This window comes from Phaethon aethereus (assembly GCF_964289735.1).
Source record: "Phaethon aethereus genome assembly, chromosome: 9".
Lineage (NCBI taxonomy): Eukaryota > Metazoa > Chordata > Aves > Phaethontiformes > Phaethontidae > Phaethon > Phaethon aethereus.
This window is the reverse complement of record NC_138585.1, coordinates 28,101,931-28,117,469: the sequence shown is the minus strand read 5'-3', so window position 1 is coordinate 28,117,469 and position 15,539 is coordinate 28,101,931. Positions and strand designations below refer to the sequence as shown.

Here is a 15,539-nt window from a genome sequence, read left to right as displayed (position 1 = left end):
GACTACATTTCTTTTTCAGATGCAAGATTCCCAAATAACACTAGAGGCATCCCTAGCTGGTTTTGCTAATTCCACCCTTGACTAAGCAGGGATTGCCCAGACTAAAATACTAAACTGACTTCTTAAAAAAAACAAGCAAACAAATTAAAAAAAAAAACCAAACAAACTACAACAAAACAAAAAACACCAACCCCCCAAGCCCACACCATACTCCCTGTTTTAGAGTATATATTGTAAGAAAGAAGAAGGAGGGGGGGGCTGATAAATATTAGATAGACATTTTTTTTGTTCTTCAGTAGGAACCATCAGCTACTGTGGGTGGCCCTTAAAACAGCTGTCCTCAAGCGATAAGTAGCATCTTTCTGTAGATAAATAAATGAATTTGAATCTAGAGCTGGATTTAGGGGAATGTGAAACCTAAATCCACAGTCTCTACTCCCTCCCCTCTCACAGCCTCTCTCAAAACACATTATTCTACAGTAGGACAATCACAGTAAACTTAAATTTGTTATGTTTCAGGGAAGAGCTGTGTGCACACCTTTCCCAAAAGATAAGGACATACAGAATACATTTGAATTAAGACTCCTTTTAGCATCCCTGGATTATATGTGCTGAAATTAAAACTTAGCTTTCCACATGCTGAAATATTGAAGATTCTCACAGCCTCTCACAGTGCTCATGTTAAATTGCTTTAATTAGACCAAAACCTATTTGTAATCTGCATTCTTTCTACTTGAGGACCCAAGAAGTCATGTGTAATAGCATAATTAACCTGACTTCATTCTTACAGAGCTCTAAAAGAGTTTGCTGTGCACATCTCATTTCCTATGTGATTTATTTTTTAAGTTTTTTACTCTAAGGAAGATGGAAACAACAGTCTGATCAAAGGCTAGGTTGATCAAAACTGTGTAGAGAGTTTTTAAAGACATTTTAAGGTCTTGCAACAGCGCTCTTAGAAGTTTTGTTATGTTTGTGCCTTTGTCAGTGGTACCTGAATGGGAAGTTGCGATTCCAGCCCTCAGAGTGGAAAACACCAGTGGCTTGTGAGGAATTGTTGGTACTGTTTTGAGACTTGGAGAAAAATAAATGGGGAAGAAAAATGTTCATCTTCTTAGGAGCTACATTGCTTTCAGTCCTCCTACATGATAAGTCTTACTAAGCTTGTCTGTCGTTGCTTCTGCTTCCTCTGTAAAGCCCCCAAACTCCTTAACAAAAGACGAGAAGAAAAATGCTTGTGAGAAGTACTGGTTCCATTAGTATCATGTTCCATGTTGATTGTTTGAGAATAGACAAATCTGTGCTGCAAAACCAACCCATTTCAAGTATTAATTCACTGAACAAAAGTGAAAACATACCCCACATAATTGAAATAAGAACTTTGGTTTTACACTAGACACACTGGCAGAAACTATTAATCCACAAAAATCCACAAATACAATACGATCTGTAAACCTGCCCTCACTTGAAGAATAGAGAAATTCTTCTAATGCTGCAAGAGTCACAGAAATGAGCAATAACTTCTGTTTTGAGTCATAATGTTGCTCAGTTGTGTGTTAGCAATTCTTTTTCTGAAGGATTAAAAATAAGAATTATAAAGACCACAGTATTAACTACTGAGGTATTCGCAGGTATTCTTCTGACAGTTCACAAAATGGGTCGAATATATCCCAACAGACAGCAAGTCATCATCTGTCCATTTTCTTATAGTAGTTGAGCAACCGTGAAGGAAGAATACGCTTCATTTGCACCTGCCAGGAAGGGCTATGTCACCATCAGCATTTCAGATGACTTCAGTTCCAGGTGTTTGGGATTTGATTTGTATCAGTTCAGTGCTTGGGTTTCAGCATATCTCTGGCATCAAAATTAATCTTCTCAAGTATTTTTTCAATTTAAATTATTTTAATGAACCATAGTAATCTGAAGCTCTAGCATAGCTTTTCATCACTCAAGACTGAGGTCTAAGTAGATTTTATTTTATGGTGTAGTATGTGTAGTTGCACCTTAAAATTTGATTTATTTACTGCAGAATTTGACAAACATGGTAATATATGGGCTAGGAGGGAGAACTGGCTTTATGCCTATGTAAGCAGGTTTTTTTTCCTATGTTTTCTTGTTGCACCAGTGTAGGACAATAAATCTGAAAAAGTTTACAAGCTTACATGAAATCATGAGCTAATTAGTTTATCAGTGTCCTGGGTTGATGATATATCCTGGTAAACTTGCAAATGCATGTGAAACAATGCTGGGAAGTATGCTCACAAGCTTCAGTGGAAACAAAAACAGCCTTTTCAGCTGGTTTATCTTTTTTTGTGATCAATTGCTATTTCTTGAGTAAGCAATGTAGATTCTTTTAACCGTTTCTTTAACTATGTTTCATGACACAAAGAATTTGGAAATGCACAGTTATTTTCCACTTGGAAAAAAACACACGTTTCCAGTATTGCCTTGATAGGAGTAAGTAGCCAAAGCAATAGATACGATAACTGGTTGAACTCACATGTAAGACTGCTGAAGAATGCTGCTTAAGATGTCTGTGTATTTTGCAGTTGAAGGGCACATCAGAAATACATCATAACAGGTTGAAGAATAGGAGGGTTGAAGGAGCTGTTCCCTGCTATGATCTATCACAGTCGTATGTGACAGCGTGCGTTGTCCAGACAGGCTTCTCTCCTGTCTTCACCTGTCAAGAAGATACTTAGCTGAAGTGATGCTCACTTTTAGAAATAAAAGTCTGCTGTTCAGGGAAGAGTGCATATTTTCACTGTAATGCTTCGGTTGTTAAAATCAGTAATGCTTTTATATTCTGATTTGTGATGTCTACTGTTTGCATCTTTTCACCTATCTGGGAAAACTACCATAAGTCATTTTGGCATAATTAAGCATTCAATGACTTTGACATAAGAAGTAGTTCTGAGGTCTTCTGGTTTTTGTGTCAAACATGGTACTGTGTCAGCAAAGTTAAGTTTTGTCCACCTCTCTACCTACGTTTTGACTATAAGGAAAGCAAAGCCCCTAACTCGCTTAATTTCTTAGAATTCTTTCTAGTCACTTCCAGGAAGTTACAAAGCACACAGAGCAATCTTTACTGATATCACGTAGAGTTGGTATGTTTAATTACAAAGCCCTTTCTGAAAGGTGGATTGCACAGTGCATTTTGCAAGACCAGAGTATGTGACAAGCCTTTGCCCGTTTTTAAAATGCACAATTGACTAAGGTTATGTTTCAGAGTATTGTAAAATAGTTTTTACACTAGACCTTCTATATGCAGATGGACAAGGAGTACAGACTGATGATCCTGTATTTAAAATGAAGATCAACAGTGTTCATCTGGAAGCAGTATACATAACCCATAGTTTTACAGGCAGGCACAGAAAAAGGGAAAATTTACTTTTTTTCTGTATAGCATTATAAAATTAAGGTCTATGGTTCATTTGAAGCTACAGAAGAAAAAGCAGCACAATTCTATACAAGTGCTGTGCCTGTTTTCAAACTGAGTGGGGTAAGTTGAGCTTACACCATCTTGAGAACACCAAAGTCATTAACTGCACCACCAAATGGAATTCCACAGGGTTTAAAAACTGATCTACTTTGTATCTTGGAAAATTGGTAGTTTCAAAACCAAATAAACAGGAAAGATGAAGATCTGAGGTGTCAGAAGAATCATGCCCTACTATGTAGTTAAAAGTGGATTCTATGGCAGCATTTGATTCCTGCCATACTTAATGGAAGAGTAAACTTGTGGGGTTTTTTTTTCTTCCCTACTTTGTTTTGCAGTGAAGAGAGTTACAATGTCACAGATTATTCTTTAAGGGACCAGCTGGTGGTACAACAATGTGACGGTGAGGACCTGACTTCTTCTCCTATAAAGAATGCTTCAACTATGCTCTACTCGCGGCAGAGTTCTGTACCTCACCTCTTCAGACTAGCGGTCCTCAGCAACCACGCAGGGGAGAAGGTGGGGATGCTCCTGGGAACAGAGACGCAGTAAGTACATAGTTAGTGTTTTTGTAATTTTCACCTGATCATCTCAACAGGCTGCCTCCCCACCCCAGCCCAGTCAGGGTAGTAAAATACCCAGCTCCTGTCTGTATGGCAAATTTAAATCAAAATTAAAGAAAAGGCAGTAGAGCTGCCAAGCAAGCAGTCTTTGTGATGGTTGATCAGCACCGAGCAAAGGGGAGCTACTGCCGAAATGATCCTCTGTTGGTCAGGGAGCGTGCCGGTGCCCTGCTCAGTAACGCTGGAGTGCTCGTCGTGACGCCTGTGAACTGCTGCGATTTGCACCATGTGTTGCACGCGGATACTTCCAAAGCGAGGCAAGGTAACCTTGACAAGCCTCTCTGATCTTCAATATGTGACAGAGCAGGAGAACGTGCAGCTTACGCAACATCCCCCCAGATACTGGAATAAATATCATTGGAATAAAATAAAGCCTCTGCAAACCCTCGTTCAGTTTCTCTAATGTAATCTTGTCATGAGAGGACTCGGAGGTTGTAAGTCCATGTCACGTTAGTGTCATTCTCTTCCCTTGAGGTCATGGTGTAGGAATAATGGAAAATTGAATGTATATGCTGAAATTCTGTAAACTGACGTATCCATTATTACGTGCTACTGTTTTGGGTCTTGGCCTCTGCCATGGAGATTGCCGGCTCCCTCGCCACGGATTACCTAATCCCTTCAGGTTGCAAGTGGTGAGGCAAACATGCAACAGCTGCTGAACAGAGACTTAAGCAGCTTGCATTTCTTGGGATTTGGGGGAGTTGAGGAAGGAATTTCCATTACATTTATTTTCAACTTCTGTGATCTCACAGTAAAAAAAAGAAATCAACGTTCTGCCCCATAATGCAGCTGTTAAGTGAACTGCACAACCTAATGATTACATATTGCAATATGGAAGTTTCTTACTGTTGAATTAGAACTACAAATGCAATTTAAGTATCTGAGTCATCACTGGGTTTTGCTGTAGCATCCATACGATGTATTTAAATACTTCTCTAACAAACCTGAGAACTGGAAGTCAAGGCACAGGTTTTCTGCCTAGCTTGCCTGTTAACATGATGATCATGTCCAGAGGGTAAATGCCTAAAGTAAACCAGAAATAGTATGCTGTAGTTGAAAGCACTGTAGATGATGTATGCATTCTACAGCCTGCTTAAATATGTAGCTATCCTACAAGTAGTTCAGACCAACCTCAAGGAACAGAACTCCGTGCTGGAGAACTGCAGGTTCTAAAATTTCTAATGAAAGCTCTACTGCAAGCAGTCGAGGTGGCAACAGTCAGTTTTAGGCTCTCTGTAACAACGTTCCCGTCTTGTGGCATACCATGCTGCTGCGCACGCTGAGTAGTTGAGCACGTGGTTACTATGAGGAAAATGTTGCTTTTTACTGTTGTAGTTAAGGGAGGCTTTCTTGATATTTATCTTGATAAGAAGACCCTGAATAATCTGACTGCAGAGATTCATTTAAGCTTGCTCTGTCTCTGATACTTTTCTGCACTGTTTTGTTCCTAATTGTTTTAAAATACCTTATCCTAATTGTCAGTTCTTTTAACAATTTGGCATTTGTACCATGCAGAGCACAGTATTAGCGGGCGGAAATAGGTACAGGTGCATCCTAAAGGGCATGATGGTGGCAGCTGGCAAATGTTGTTAGGGTGTGAATGCAGACCACTCCTGTCCTGGAGCAGGGACTGGCGAGTTATTAACGGCTGGGTGGTGCAGAAGTGGAAACAGAGCTGCGTTAAGTGGGAGGTGGAGTTTGGCACTGCCTTGGGGAAGCTGTGGAGCTGTGCTGGGATAGAGGTGGTCCTTGTTCTCCTGATGCAGTTTTGAAGAGTGTTCTGCTTTAGAAACAAGCAACAAGAAGCGTCTTGTTCTTTGGGGTGCAAATATCCGAGAGGCTGTCATTTCTCTGTGGTGCCATTAACTTCCACACACTCCTTCACAAAAGTGAAAGATTTTATCTGTTTTAGTGGAAGCAGGAGGCGGGACAGAAGACATGAAACAGAGTGCTCCAGACATACCCCTGCCTGGAAAAATTTATTTGCTTTCAAAGTTTAGAATAACCCTGAAAGAAACTACAGATCATTAATGATTTCTATTAAAGATCTCATTATAAAGTAAGCAGATGATTCAGACTTGTTTGGAAATGCATTTTTATTGGGAAAAAATGCAGGACATTTTTAGTTGTCTGGACTTTTTATGAAAAGACATTTTGTTCTGCAGATTTATTATTGATTTGCTGTATACTGTTAGTAATACAAAAGGCAGTCTAGCAGATTATCATTCAGAGGAAAAGATTCTGAATAGTACTGTATTTGAAAATTACGTAATTTTATAGAGTAATATCTCATATACAAAAGGTAGAGAAAAACTTAACTTACCTTTAACTTTGAAAAGGATGGGAAGGGAAGCTATAGTAGGAAGCCAAGCTGGATAGTTCAGAGTGCTTATTGAACAGAGTTTTGCACATGTCAAACTTGATGTTTTCGCTGACGCAAAGATTTCTAGCGCAGTTTGATAATGTTTTGTCACTTCATGTGGTGTGTGGTTCCCAAGTACAAAAATACCAGCGTTAGGTCAGGGACGTTTTATTGCCCTGTGAATAAGGCACAAAATACATGGTATACACAGATTACAAAGAAATATGTACTTCAAACTGGGAGACGGTGGCATTATCCCATTTTTCTCAGAGTTGTCTGAAAAGAAATGTAGTTTTCCTGTTAAGAATGGGAAAGGAAAAGATGAGTCTAAACAACCAACACCTGTTTCAAAAAAAAAAAGCCACAAAGTTGAGCTCATGCAAAATTGTAAACAGAAGTTCTTATTTTGGTTGAAACACAACAAGTTTAGTATCACTTACGTTTAATGGCTGAAATGTCTGAAGTAGCATGTGTCATAGTTTTGGCCATCTGTATGAGATCAACGGGTATCATATTTTAGTAGGACACGTGCAGTAGTTTCATCTTTGAGGAAGAATGTGAGTTGGGGTTTAAAAAAAATAAATCACAGTTTCCTATTAAATGCCAAAAAAAGAGTACAAATATTTATATTCAAAATAATCAGTGGGTTTTTTTTCTATTCTGAAAGAAGCATGCTCAGAAAGACACCCATTCTGAATCCCTTCATCCAAAGGAAGTGTTGATCGTCTGTGAACAGAAAAGAGGTTTCTAGAGCTGGCTGGAAGAAAGGCCATGTGAAGGTGGTGGTGTTCTCAGAGGGGCTGATGAACTTTATCATGGAGTGGTGCGCAGTGCAATGTTCAAGTAATTCCTTCCCTCCCTCTGCTCTTCAGGCTGTAGTGATAGCAAAGCCCTTCAACAAACATGAGATAAAATCTAATTTCATGGAAACATTTGTTTTGAGAAAAAAGTGTGAATTTTGATTTGCCAAAATTCAAGGTTGTAATGATTAAGTTGTTACAGCTCAGCTGTTAATAGGGGTATTTAGGGTTAGCTTTCTTTTTACTTCACTGTCAGACATCACTTTAGCTTGTTCCACTACCAAAATTAGTTGTCAGTAATTTGCACTTCTGTGATTTATTGTATAAATCAAATCAGATCAGAATCCAGGTAATTCTTTCTGCTCTCCTCAGAAATACTGACACATGTAATCTGAGGTTGATTATGTTTTTTCTAGGTTATACAGAATGAGATTCAAATGACTAGTTCAGGCCTCCATTGGGTTCACTGCATATTTGTGCTCGCTCTTATATTCCCCAAACCGACACATCTGGGAACATAACTCTCTTCTGAGAGCACAGAGAAACTTCGGTTTCTTTTTTGTTTGTTTTTTTAATTCTTGCTTTTCATCCTAAGTGCGTGTTGCAGATAGTTCTTACTCGCAGAAGACCTGTTGGTATTATATATTTAAATAGCTGCATTGCATTTATCAGATGCTTTGTACATTAGATGGCTTTTTAAAAATATGTAAGTATTAGTCACAGACACTAGTGGGGGAGTTTACCTGCATTACTTACTTAAAAACAATTAAAGGTATATGAGACATCATGCCTGTAGGTCCCACATATATAGACTTTTTTTCTAATCCAGCATGCTTAAAATAGTTAAATGTGTTTGTTTGAATAATATATTACAAGTAGTATCACAGCTTCTGGCCATATTTTGAGAGGAGGAGAATGGAGGTTTTGTTTTCTTTACCCAAAAGAGGAAAAAATTAAATAGAGAATCTTGAAAAGGGGAGTAGTCTTGACCATTATCAAGAGCACAAGCTGGGAAACCGAGTTTTGTCTTTGCCGTTTGCAGGAGTGACAGAGCTCGCTGGATTACAGTGCTTGGACAAGACAGAGACGGGCAGAAAACTGACAGGACAAGTAAGTTAGAACTAACAAGATTTCTGAGAGCTTTGACATGAGAGTGGAAATGCACTGCCGCTTAGTGGCCCAGATGAGAGCAAGTGTAGACTATAAATACCCTTAGAAATGTTGTCCATTTTTTTGCCTCGGCTCAGGTGCTTTAATACATGTGAAGTTGCCATCTCTTCCTCTGCCCAGGGGCTTCTCTGAGGAGTTCTGTTTCATGCAGTAATTGCCACTTGCGATCATTGGCACTGGTTTGGTCAGTTGTTTCAATCTGTTAGCAGAAGTGCAAGGCCCCTTCCCATGTATGTTTATCCCAAGTTTGTTTGTCTGTAATTGCTCAGGTAGGAAGCTGCTTTCATAATTTGCTGCCTCCCTTGGAGTTTCTTGGGGGGAGTATACTCTTAAGATGGAGGAAGATACTCTGTTATGTGAATTGTTTAATTCAGCCTAACTTACTTCTTCTACAGCTTTGACTCAGGTAGAGATCATCAGAACTTACACAGCAAAGCAGGCAGATGAACTGTCTCTTCAAGTTGCTGATGTTGTTTTGGTTTATCAAAAAGTAAATGATGGTGAGTGAGAATTTTGTTGTTGGTAACCATCTGTCCCCCCTGCAGGTGAATCCAGCTAGAAAAATTTGTTTACTAATAGCATTGGATGTACAATGAATAAAGCTTTAGCTTCCTAGAAGAACTTGAGCACTTTGGTTCAGGTTTCTAAAGGGCAGCCTCTGTTTAGGCAACAGATGTTCAAAGTAACTCAGTGCCTACCATAATTAGTATAAATAGCTGCAGAAAGTGTGTGCTTGCTGGTTTTTACCTGTGGAATGTCCACAAATAAGAAACTGAATTCTACCTAGAACATGGAGCGCAGGCATTTTGGTGAGCGAGCACCAGGTTTGTCCAAGAGAAACATACACATCATTAGTTGTGTCATACACCCTGTTTCAGTGCCTGTTAGTATAGGGGTTTAGCACAGTATTCTTGCCCAAGTTTTCCATCGCATCTCAAGTACCCCGAGATCAAAATCTATTCTTGCCTAGACCTGCAAGTGATTCTACTAATATCTCATAACATGCTGACTCAGTGCTTGAAGCTGTCAGCACCTGAAGTACTAAATCCTAACTTAATGACATTATTCAATATTGCATATGAAATCAAAGAATCCTGTCAATTGTGCTGCATTACTTTCTTTAAATTGCAGTGATAGTATATTCTTTATAGTATTTCAAACTATATTTGAATTACAATATTAAAGATTTTTTACACTCAGTTAATATAATGCTTATTTTTACATAGTATTCCTAGTCTGCTTGTATAAAAAATATCTGCCAAACCTATCTTAATGATACTTTATTCATGACAAAGGTAAATGTATAATGTAGGTGATGACTGTCAGCTGTGTCATCTCAGGTGCAAAACACACAGTTCTGACAAAGTACCTTTAATATTCCTTGAAAAGGTTTGTTCCTCCTTGTCTGTTCACCCTTGCAGGTTGGTATGAAGGGGAACGACTGCGGGATGGCGAAAGAGGCTGGTTTCCAATGGAGTGTGCTAAAGAAATCACATGTCGTGCCACAATTGACAAGAACATGGAACGGATGGGACGCTTACTTGGACTTGAAACCAATGTGTAGACTATTTTTACTTCTTCATACTACACTACAGGATTTGCACTAATGGCTGTCAGAGGGGCATGGCTGCATGCCCTATGGCTCTTGCGTGGAAGATGCGGGTCACCAATGCAAAAGATTTAGTAACAGCGCACTGATGTTTCAGATACTCACCCCTTTTTGTTTTAAGAGCTCTGAACTGAAACCTGGCTTGAGCAGTAGATTTCAACTAGAAGTAGTTTCCTAGGCTCTGGAGATCAGCCGTGCATCTTTCTGACTCAGATTTCAGTTTCAGCTTTACTTCTCCATCCCTGCCTCTCTACAAATTCTTTCTCCCATCTGTGACTTTCAGAAGCAGAACTCCATGTAGCAGTCTGCATGGGAGTCTGAACACCAGAAACTCTCACAATCCATTGAGCTGGAGGTGAACAGCAATACTGGGGGTTTCCTGCTCCTAAGAAACAGCAGTGTTACATTTGCAGTACCAGGGACTATGTGAATGGGATACTTCCTGGTTATGTCACCTGTAATTCATAAAGGACTACCTACTTTCAGAGGAGCTTGGAGTGGTGCTGCTTCACACATGCTCTTCTCTGCTTTAGAGAAGGGTTCTCACAATTGCACTACACCCACCACCTGCTAAATTTTTGCATGTGCAGTTTAGCTGTGGAATTTCACAGAAAAAAACCCACCCACTTAATGTTGTGTGAACAATGCACTCAAAACCAAAAGTAAACAGCAGTGCATCTTTTCTGTATATAGGTGTGACAGTTTGTATTATAAACATTCACCTTCTTAAGGACCACCTGATAACTCAGCAGGGTAGAATACATGTTCAATAAACATGAGGGAAAAACTTGTAGTACAAAGCCTTTCTTCACATTGTATTCCCTATCTTCTTTAAAGGGGCTGTATATTGTTTTATATAGTGTAATACGTTGATGCAATTTGTGAATGAATTGGATGTTTATAAAGATGTATCTCTAACAATTTAAAATCTGTTAGGAAGGCAATAATTGTACAAAAACACTTACCTTGACAGTGGTTATACAGCCTTGTAAATTAATTTATAAGTGAACTGATGAGATAAACTGTAAATTGAACAAAGACTTATTTAACAGTAAAAATACTGCTAATATGTTAACAAATTTTATTGTACACAAGCAGATGTTTAACACAACTGAATGTATAAATCCAGACATTAATTTTATTCAGATTTTTTTAATGCAGTGTATATATTTCATACCTAGTTTTTCAAAAAATGTGTAATTTTTTTAAAGACATTTTTCCTATTGTTGGACACAGTTCTTCAGGAATTAAAGACTTCTATGATTTTATAGGACAACAATCAATAAAATGCTTTTAAATCCTTACTAAAAAAAGCTTCAATTTTTCTTTAACAACTTGCAGTTTAGTGGGATTTCTTAATGTCGTTCTTGTCAAAGAAACTACATCTGTTACCTGCAACACTTCAAATTTTCTGTTCTGTAGAGATAAATGGCACCATCATGTGTCCCCGACTTCCATCTGTCAAGAGATCCAATATACATGTATGCCCAGAAACTTGGAGCAATAGCATAAAATGCAGGCCTAGGAGACAGGAAAACCATCAAGAACATAATGCTCTTCAACTACCTTTGCTTTCTATAGTATAGCACAGTTCCAGTTGGAAGGGACCTACAACAATCATCTAGTCCAACCACTTCAGGGCCAAAAGTTAAAGCGTGACATTAAGGACACTGTCCAAATGCCTCTTGAACACCAAGAGGCTCGAGGCACCTCCACAAAGCCTGTTCCAGTGTTTGACCACCCTCTCAATAAAGAAATGCTTCCAAATGTCCAGTCTAAACCTCCTAGGACAGAGGCAGGTTTGAACCATTCCCACACTGTCTCTGGATCCCAGGGAGAAGAGCTCAGCACTTCCCTCTCCATGTCCCCCCCTCCAGAAGCTGCAGAGAGCCATGAGGTCACCCCTCAACCACCTTTTCTCCAAACCAGCCAGAGTCCTCAGCCACTCACTCCTCACAGGACATGCCTTCCAGCTCGTCACCAGCTTTGCTGCCCTCAGTGAGCCTCTAAGAACCTGGCCCTGGGATCCAACACGTTCTGCACACCTGACATGTAGAAGTGACTGCAGAAAACAAACAATTCAAAATTAATCAAGGGAGAAAGCTGAAACAAGACCCTACTGCAGAGCACTTGGGAAGTGGAAATGTTGGGATTCAGGTCTTGTGCAAAAGATGACTGCATTATTAAAGTTACAATAAATGCTGGAAAACTATTGCAATTATTTATAATGCATAAATTATCTTCAAAGGAAGATGACTGCTTGTACTGCTTGTTGCTGGCAGCGTGGGGCAGGGGGAGTCTCAGGACTATCTCGCCTGCTGGCCATTCCCTTCTCTGGAGTGGCCACAACCTCACCCATAGCAGCAGTTACAGCCTCACTGGTGCAGGTGCAGCAGCTAGAAATTCATTCCTTCGTATGTTTGCATAGCTTGTTTCCACCACCTGCACAATGCCTGAACAAAGGATCAAAATAAAAAAGTGGCCTTTTGGTGAGCTGCTGAAGCAGCACTTCCCGAAGAACTGAGTTTTCTAGGGAAGCAGCTGATGCCATCAGTGTTTTCTAAGCTATACAGTCCAGCTTGGACTACGCAATTCCCCTGTGCACAGAATTAAGACTCTGCACCACATTCTGTTTAGTGTAGCTTCAGCATGTGCCTGGAAAAGGCATCTAGCAGGCACAGCACCAGTAACTGGTATGACCTCTTAAAATCTTTGACTTTCACTCTGGTCTAAACCCATCATAGCTCAAAGAGGTCTTTGCAATTTAAGAGAGCATGACAAGCAATTTATATAAAAGTTTGTATAGACAAGTTTTCAAAAGCTAAGGGTTTTTTTGTTTTGTGGTGGTTTTTTTCCTTCTAGCAACTCCACAGTATTTTCACTAGCAAAAAAAAAAAAAAGGAGTAATCTTTTAACTCTGACTTGCTTTAAGATGAGCACTTCTGTTACAAAGGGAATAATCTAAAAACATCGTTTCTCGCTTTCTCCAACTAGTGTGCACACTTGCAGATGTGTGCACACACACACGTGCATGCACGCTCTCCCTGTCCTGCCCGAGCAGGAGGACATGGCAGTAGTATCTCCTTTTTAATTAAACAGTCCAGCAGTAACATAATACAGCTGGGAGTTTGTTACTATAAAATCAACTTTCATTTTTGCAGGGTCTGGAATTTGTACCCTTTCCTTACATGACTTCTCTAAACAGGTTTTAAGCAAGTTGACCAAAAATAAAAGTCTCTTGGTTCCCTGAATCAAAGTTTCATTTTACATGACGCAATTGAATACACATTAGGTAAGGTGGGCAGAAACCATGCAAACACCAACATGTAGGACTGGCCCAGTGATCAACTACCTGCGTGGATGAGAACAAAATCTCAGGTTTACACCTCACTGAAGCCAAGACCATACTGAACGTCAGCACTGCCAGGGGAAGGAATGCCCTCAGTCCTGGTGAGCCCAGATGCCTGCGTGGGGTCTGTGGGCTCCGGGAGGCCATCAAGCAACCTTTCAGAAAACCAGCACCCACCTGACTTCAACCTGTCCCAGCATTTTCCAAATATTCATATGACACAACTAAAAAAACATCATTAATACTGTTTTTTCTGCTTCTTTATATCACTCCTGCAACATAAGAAATAGAACATGTTTATCTGCGCAACCTTTAAAAAAGCAATACTATCATGCAGTATTGTTCTTGACTTCCATTTCAAAGGATACGTTTGTTCTCCGTTATGGAAAGCTGATTTGCTGAAAACAAAAAGGTAAAAGTAGCACCACTTTAGTCAGCCTACAGAACCTCATGAAATGCAGTCCTTGCGCAGCATCATACTTACATGCACATACCTTATAGAGTACAGTCACACAAACTGCTCTCCCCGGATACCCTGTTTCTAAAGTAACAGAGTCAAAACAAGTAGACAGAACACGTGTCAGAAACAAACATACAGTACATTTTGATGACAAGATTGAGGAAATCTGACATCTTGAATTCTGGGAATTACAGAGAGTGAGTGTTGCTCTTAGCTCTATTGTAGTCTCTAAATTATTTTCAACAGCTGTATCATAACACCTACATCATTTAGGCAAACTGGAGATAACACGAAGGTCAGGAAGAATTAATTGCCATCACTGAATTCTGTTTCATTCCATAACCTGGAGTTCCAGAAGATGCTAGAAACTCTTACACACAGGCAGAAACAGCCTTCGTTGAGTGCACTATAAACTGGGAAGAGAAACATTCATGGTCTCTGGCTAGGCATATGAACGTTAAAACCCTTACATCAGCATTACCTCATAGATGGCTCAATAACCTGGTGGTGTGGTTTAACCCTAGTATGCAGCTAAAACCCCACACAGCCACAGGCTTGTTTCCCCACAGTGGGATGAAGGAAGAGAATCAGAAGGGTAGAAGTGAGAAAACTCATGGGTTGAGATAAGGACAGTTTAACAAGTAAAGCAAAAGCCACCCACGCAAGCAGAACAAACCAAGGACTTCATTCACCACTTCCCATGGGCAGGCAGGGGCTCAGCCATACCCAGGACAACCAGGTTCCATCACACCTAAGGGTGACTCGGGAAGACAAACGCCACAACTCTGAATTCAAGTCTCCCCTTCCTCCTCTGTCCCCCATCTTTATATGCTGTGCGAGATGGCCACACGGTTTGTGTGGGATATCCCTGTGGTCAGTCATCCCGACAGTGCCCCCTCACAGCTTCCTGTGCACCCCCAGCCCACTTGCTGGCGGGGCAGCTTGAGAATCAAGAAAGGCCGGATGCTGCGCAAGCACTGCTGAGCAATACCTGAACATCCCTGTGCCATCAACAGTTGACAGCGCAAATCCAAAACACAGCACCACGCATGTTACTATGAGGAAAGTTACCTCTATCCCAGCCAAAACCAGTACACCCAACATTGGGGAAAGGCAGATTTTCACACTCTGAAGAACACAAAGGTTTCAGACACTTTTCTGCTTAAAAAAAAAGTATGTTAAGTTACACACTTTAAGCACAGTTGGGAAAATATAGCAAATATCATTATTTGCATATGAGTCACATTACTTTGTAAGTAAAGATGTGACCACACCAACCCATGACCACCTGGGTGTGCATTTCTGGTGGTGGCCCTAACACCAGCTGGTGATCCCAATACTTCACGACTGGGGGGGGGGGTGCGGGTGGGTGGTGTTGAGAAAACTGCCGTCTGTCATTTATTCAACCAATGCTGCTATTCTTACCCAGGCTCTGCTATCTCTACTATTTCTCTTTGCCCTTTGTGTTATTGGTTAAAAGAAATGATGGCTAACTTTCTAAGTACTGCAAAACCCAAGAACAAGGAGAGTAAAACTTGTATCGCCTACCAGCCTGTAGTTTATGACTTTAATTCAACCCTGTAAGAGCGCTACTGCCCATTCTTCCTCAAGAACCTGCAAATTTGTAGCATGGAGCCGACCACCGGACTTCGCTGTGGTAATTGCCGCTGCCATCGCACACCCCTCGGCCTTGACGCCGAGGTACAACCGGCTCCAGGGACACTGCTCCC

The 15,539-nt window shown here is 40.3% G+C and overlaps 1 protein-coding gene across 1 annotated transcript in view; it reads left to right on the top strand.

Annotated features, from left to right (window-relative positions):
- The window catches only part of ARHGEF26 (Rho guanine nucleotide exchange factor 26), a gene marked incomplete at its 3' end in the record, with an annotated part of 57,286 nt that extends 47,331 nt beyond the window's left edge, over nt 1-9,955 (top strand). Inside the window, exons 11-14 of the mRNA XM_082003577.1 lie at nt 3,775-3,984; nt 8,264-8,331; nt 8,787-8,891; nt 9,813-9,955. Of these exons, the coding sequence (XP_081859703.1) occupies nt 3,775-3,984; nt 8,264-8,331; nt 8,787-8,891; nt 9,813-9,955 (526 nt within the window). The remainder of the gene's footprint in view (nt 1-3,774; nt 3,985-8,263; nt 8,332-8,786; nt 8,892-9,812) is intronic.
- Between the last annotated feature and the right edge of the window lie 5,584 nt (nt 9,956-15,539).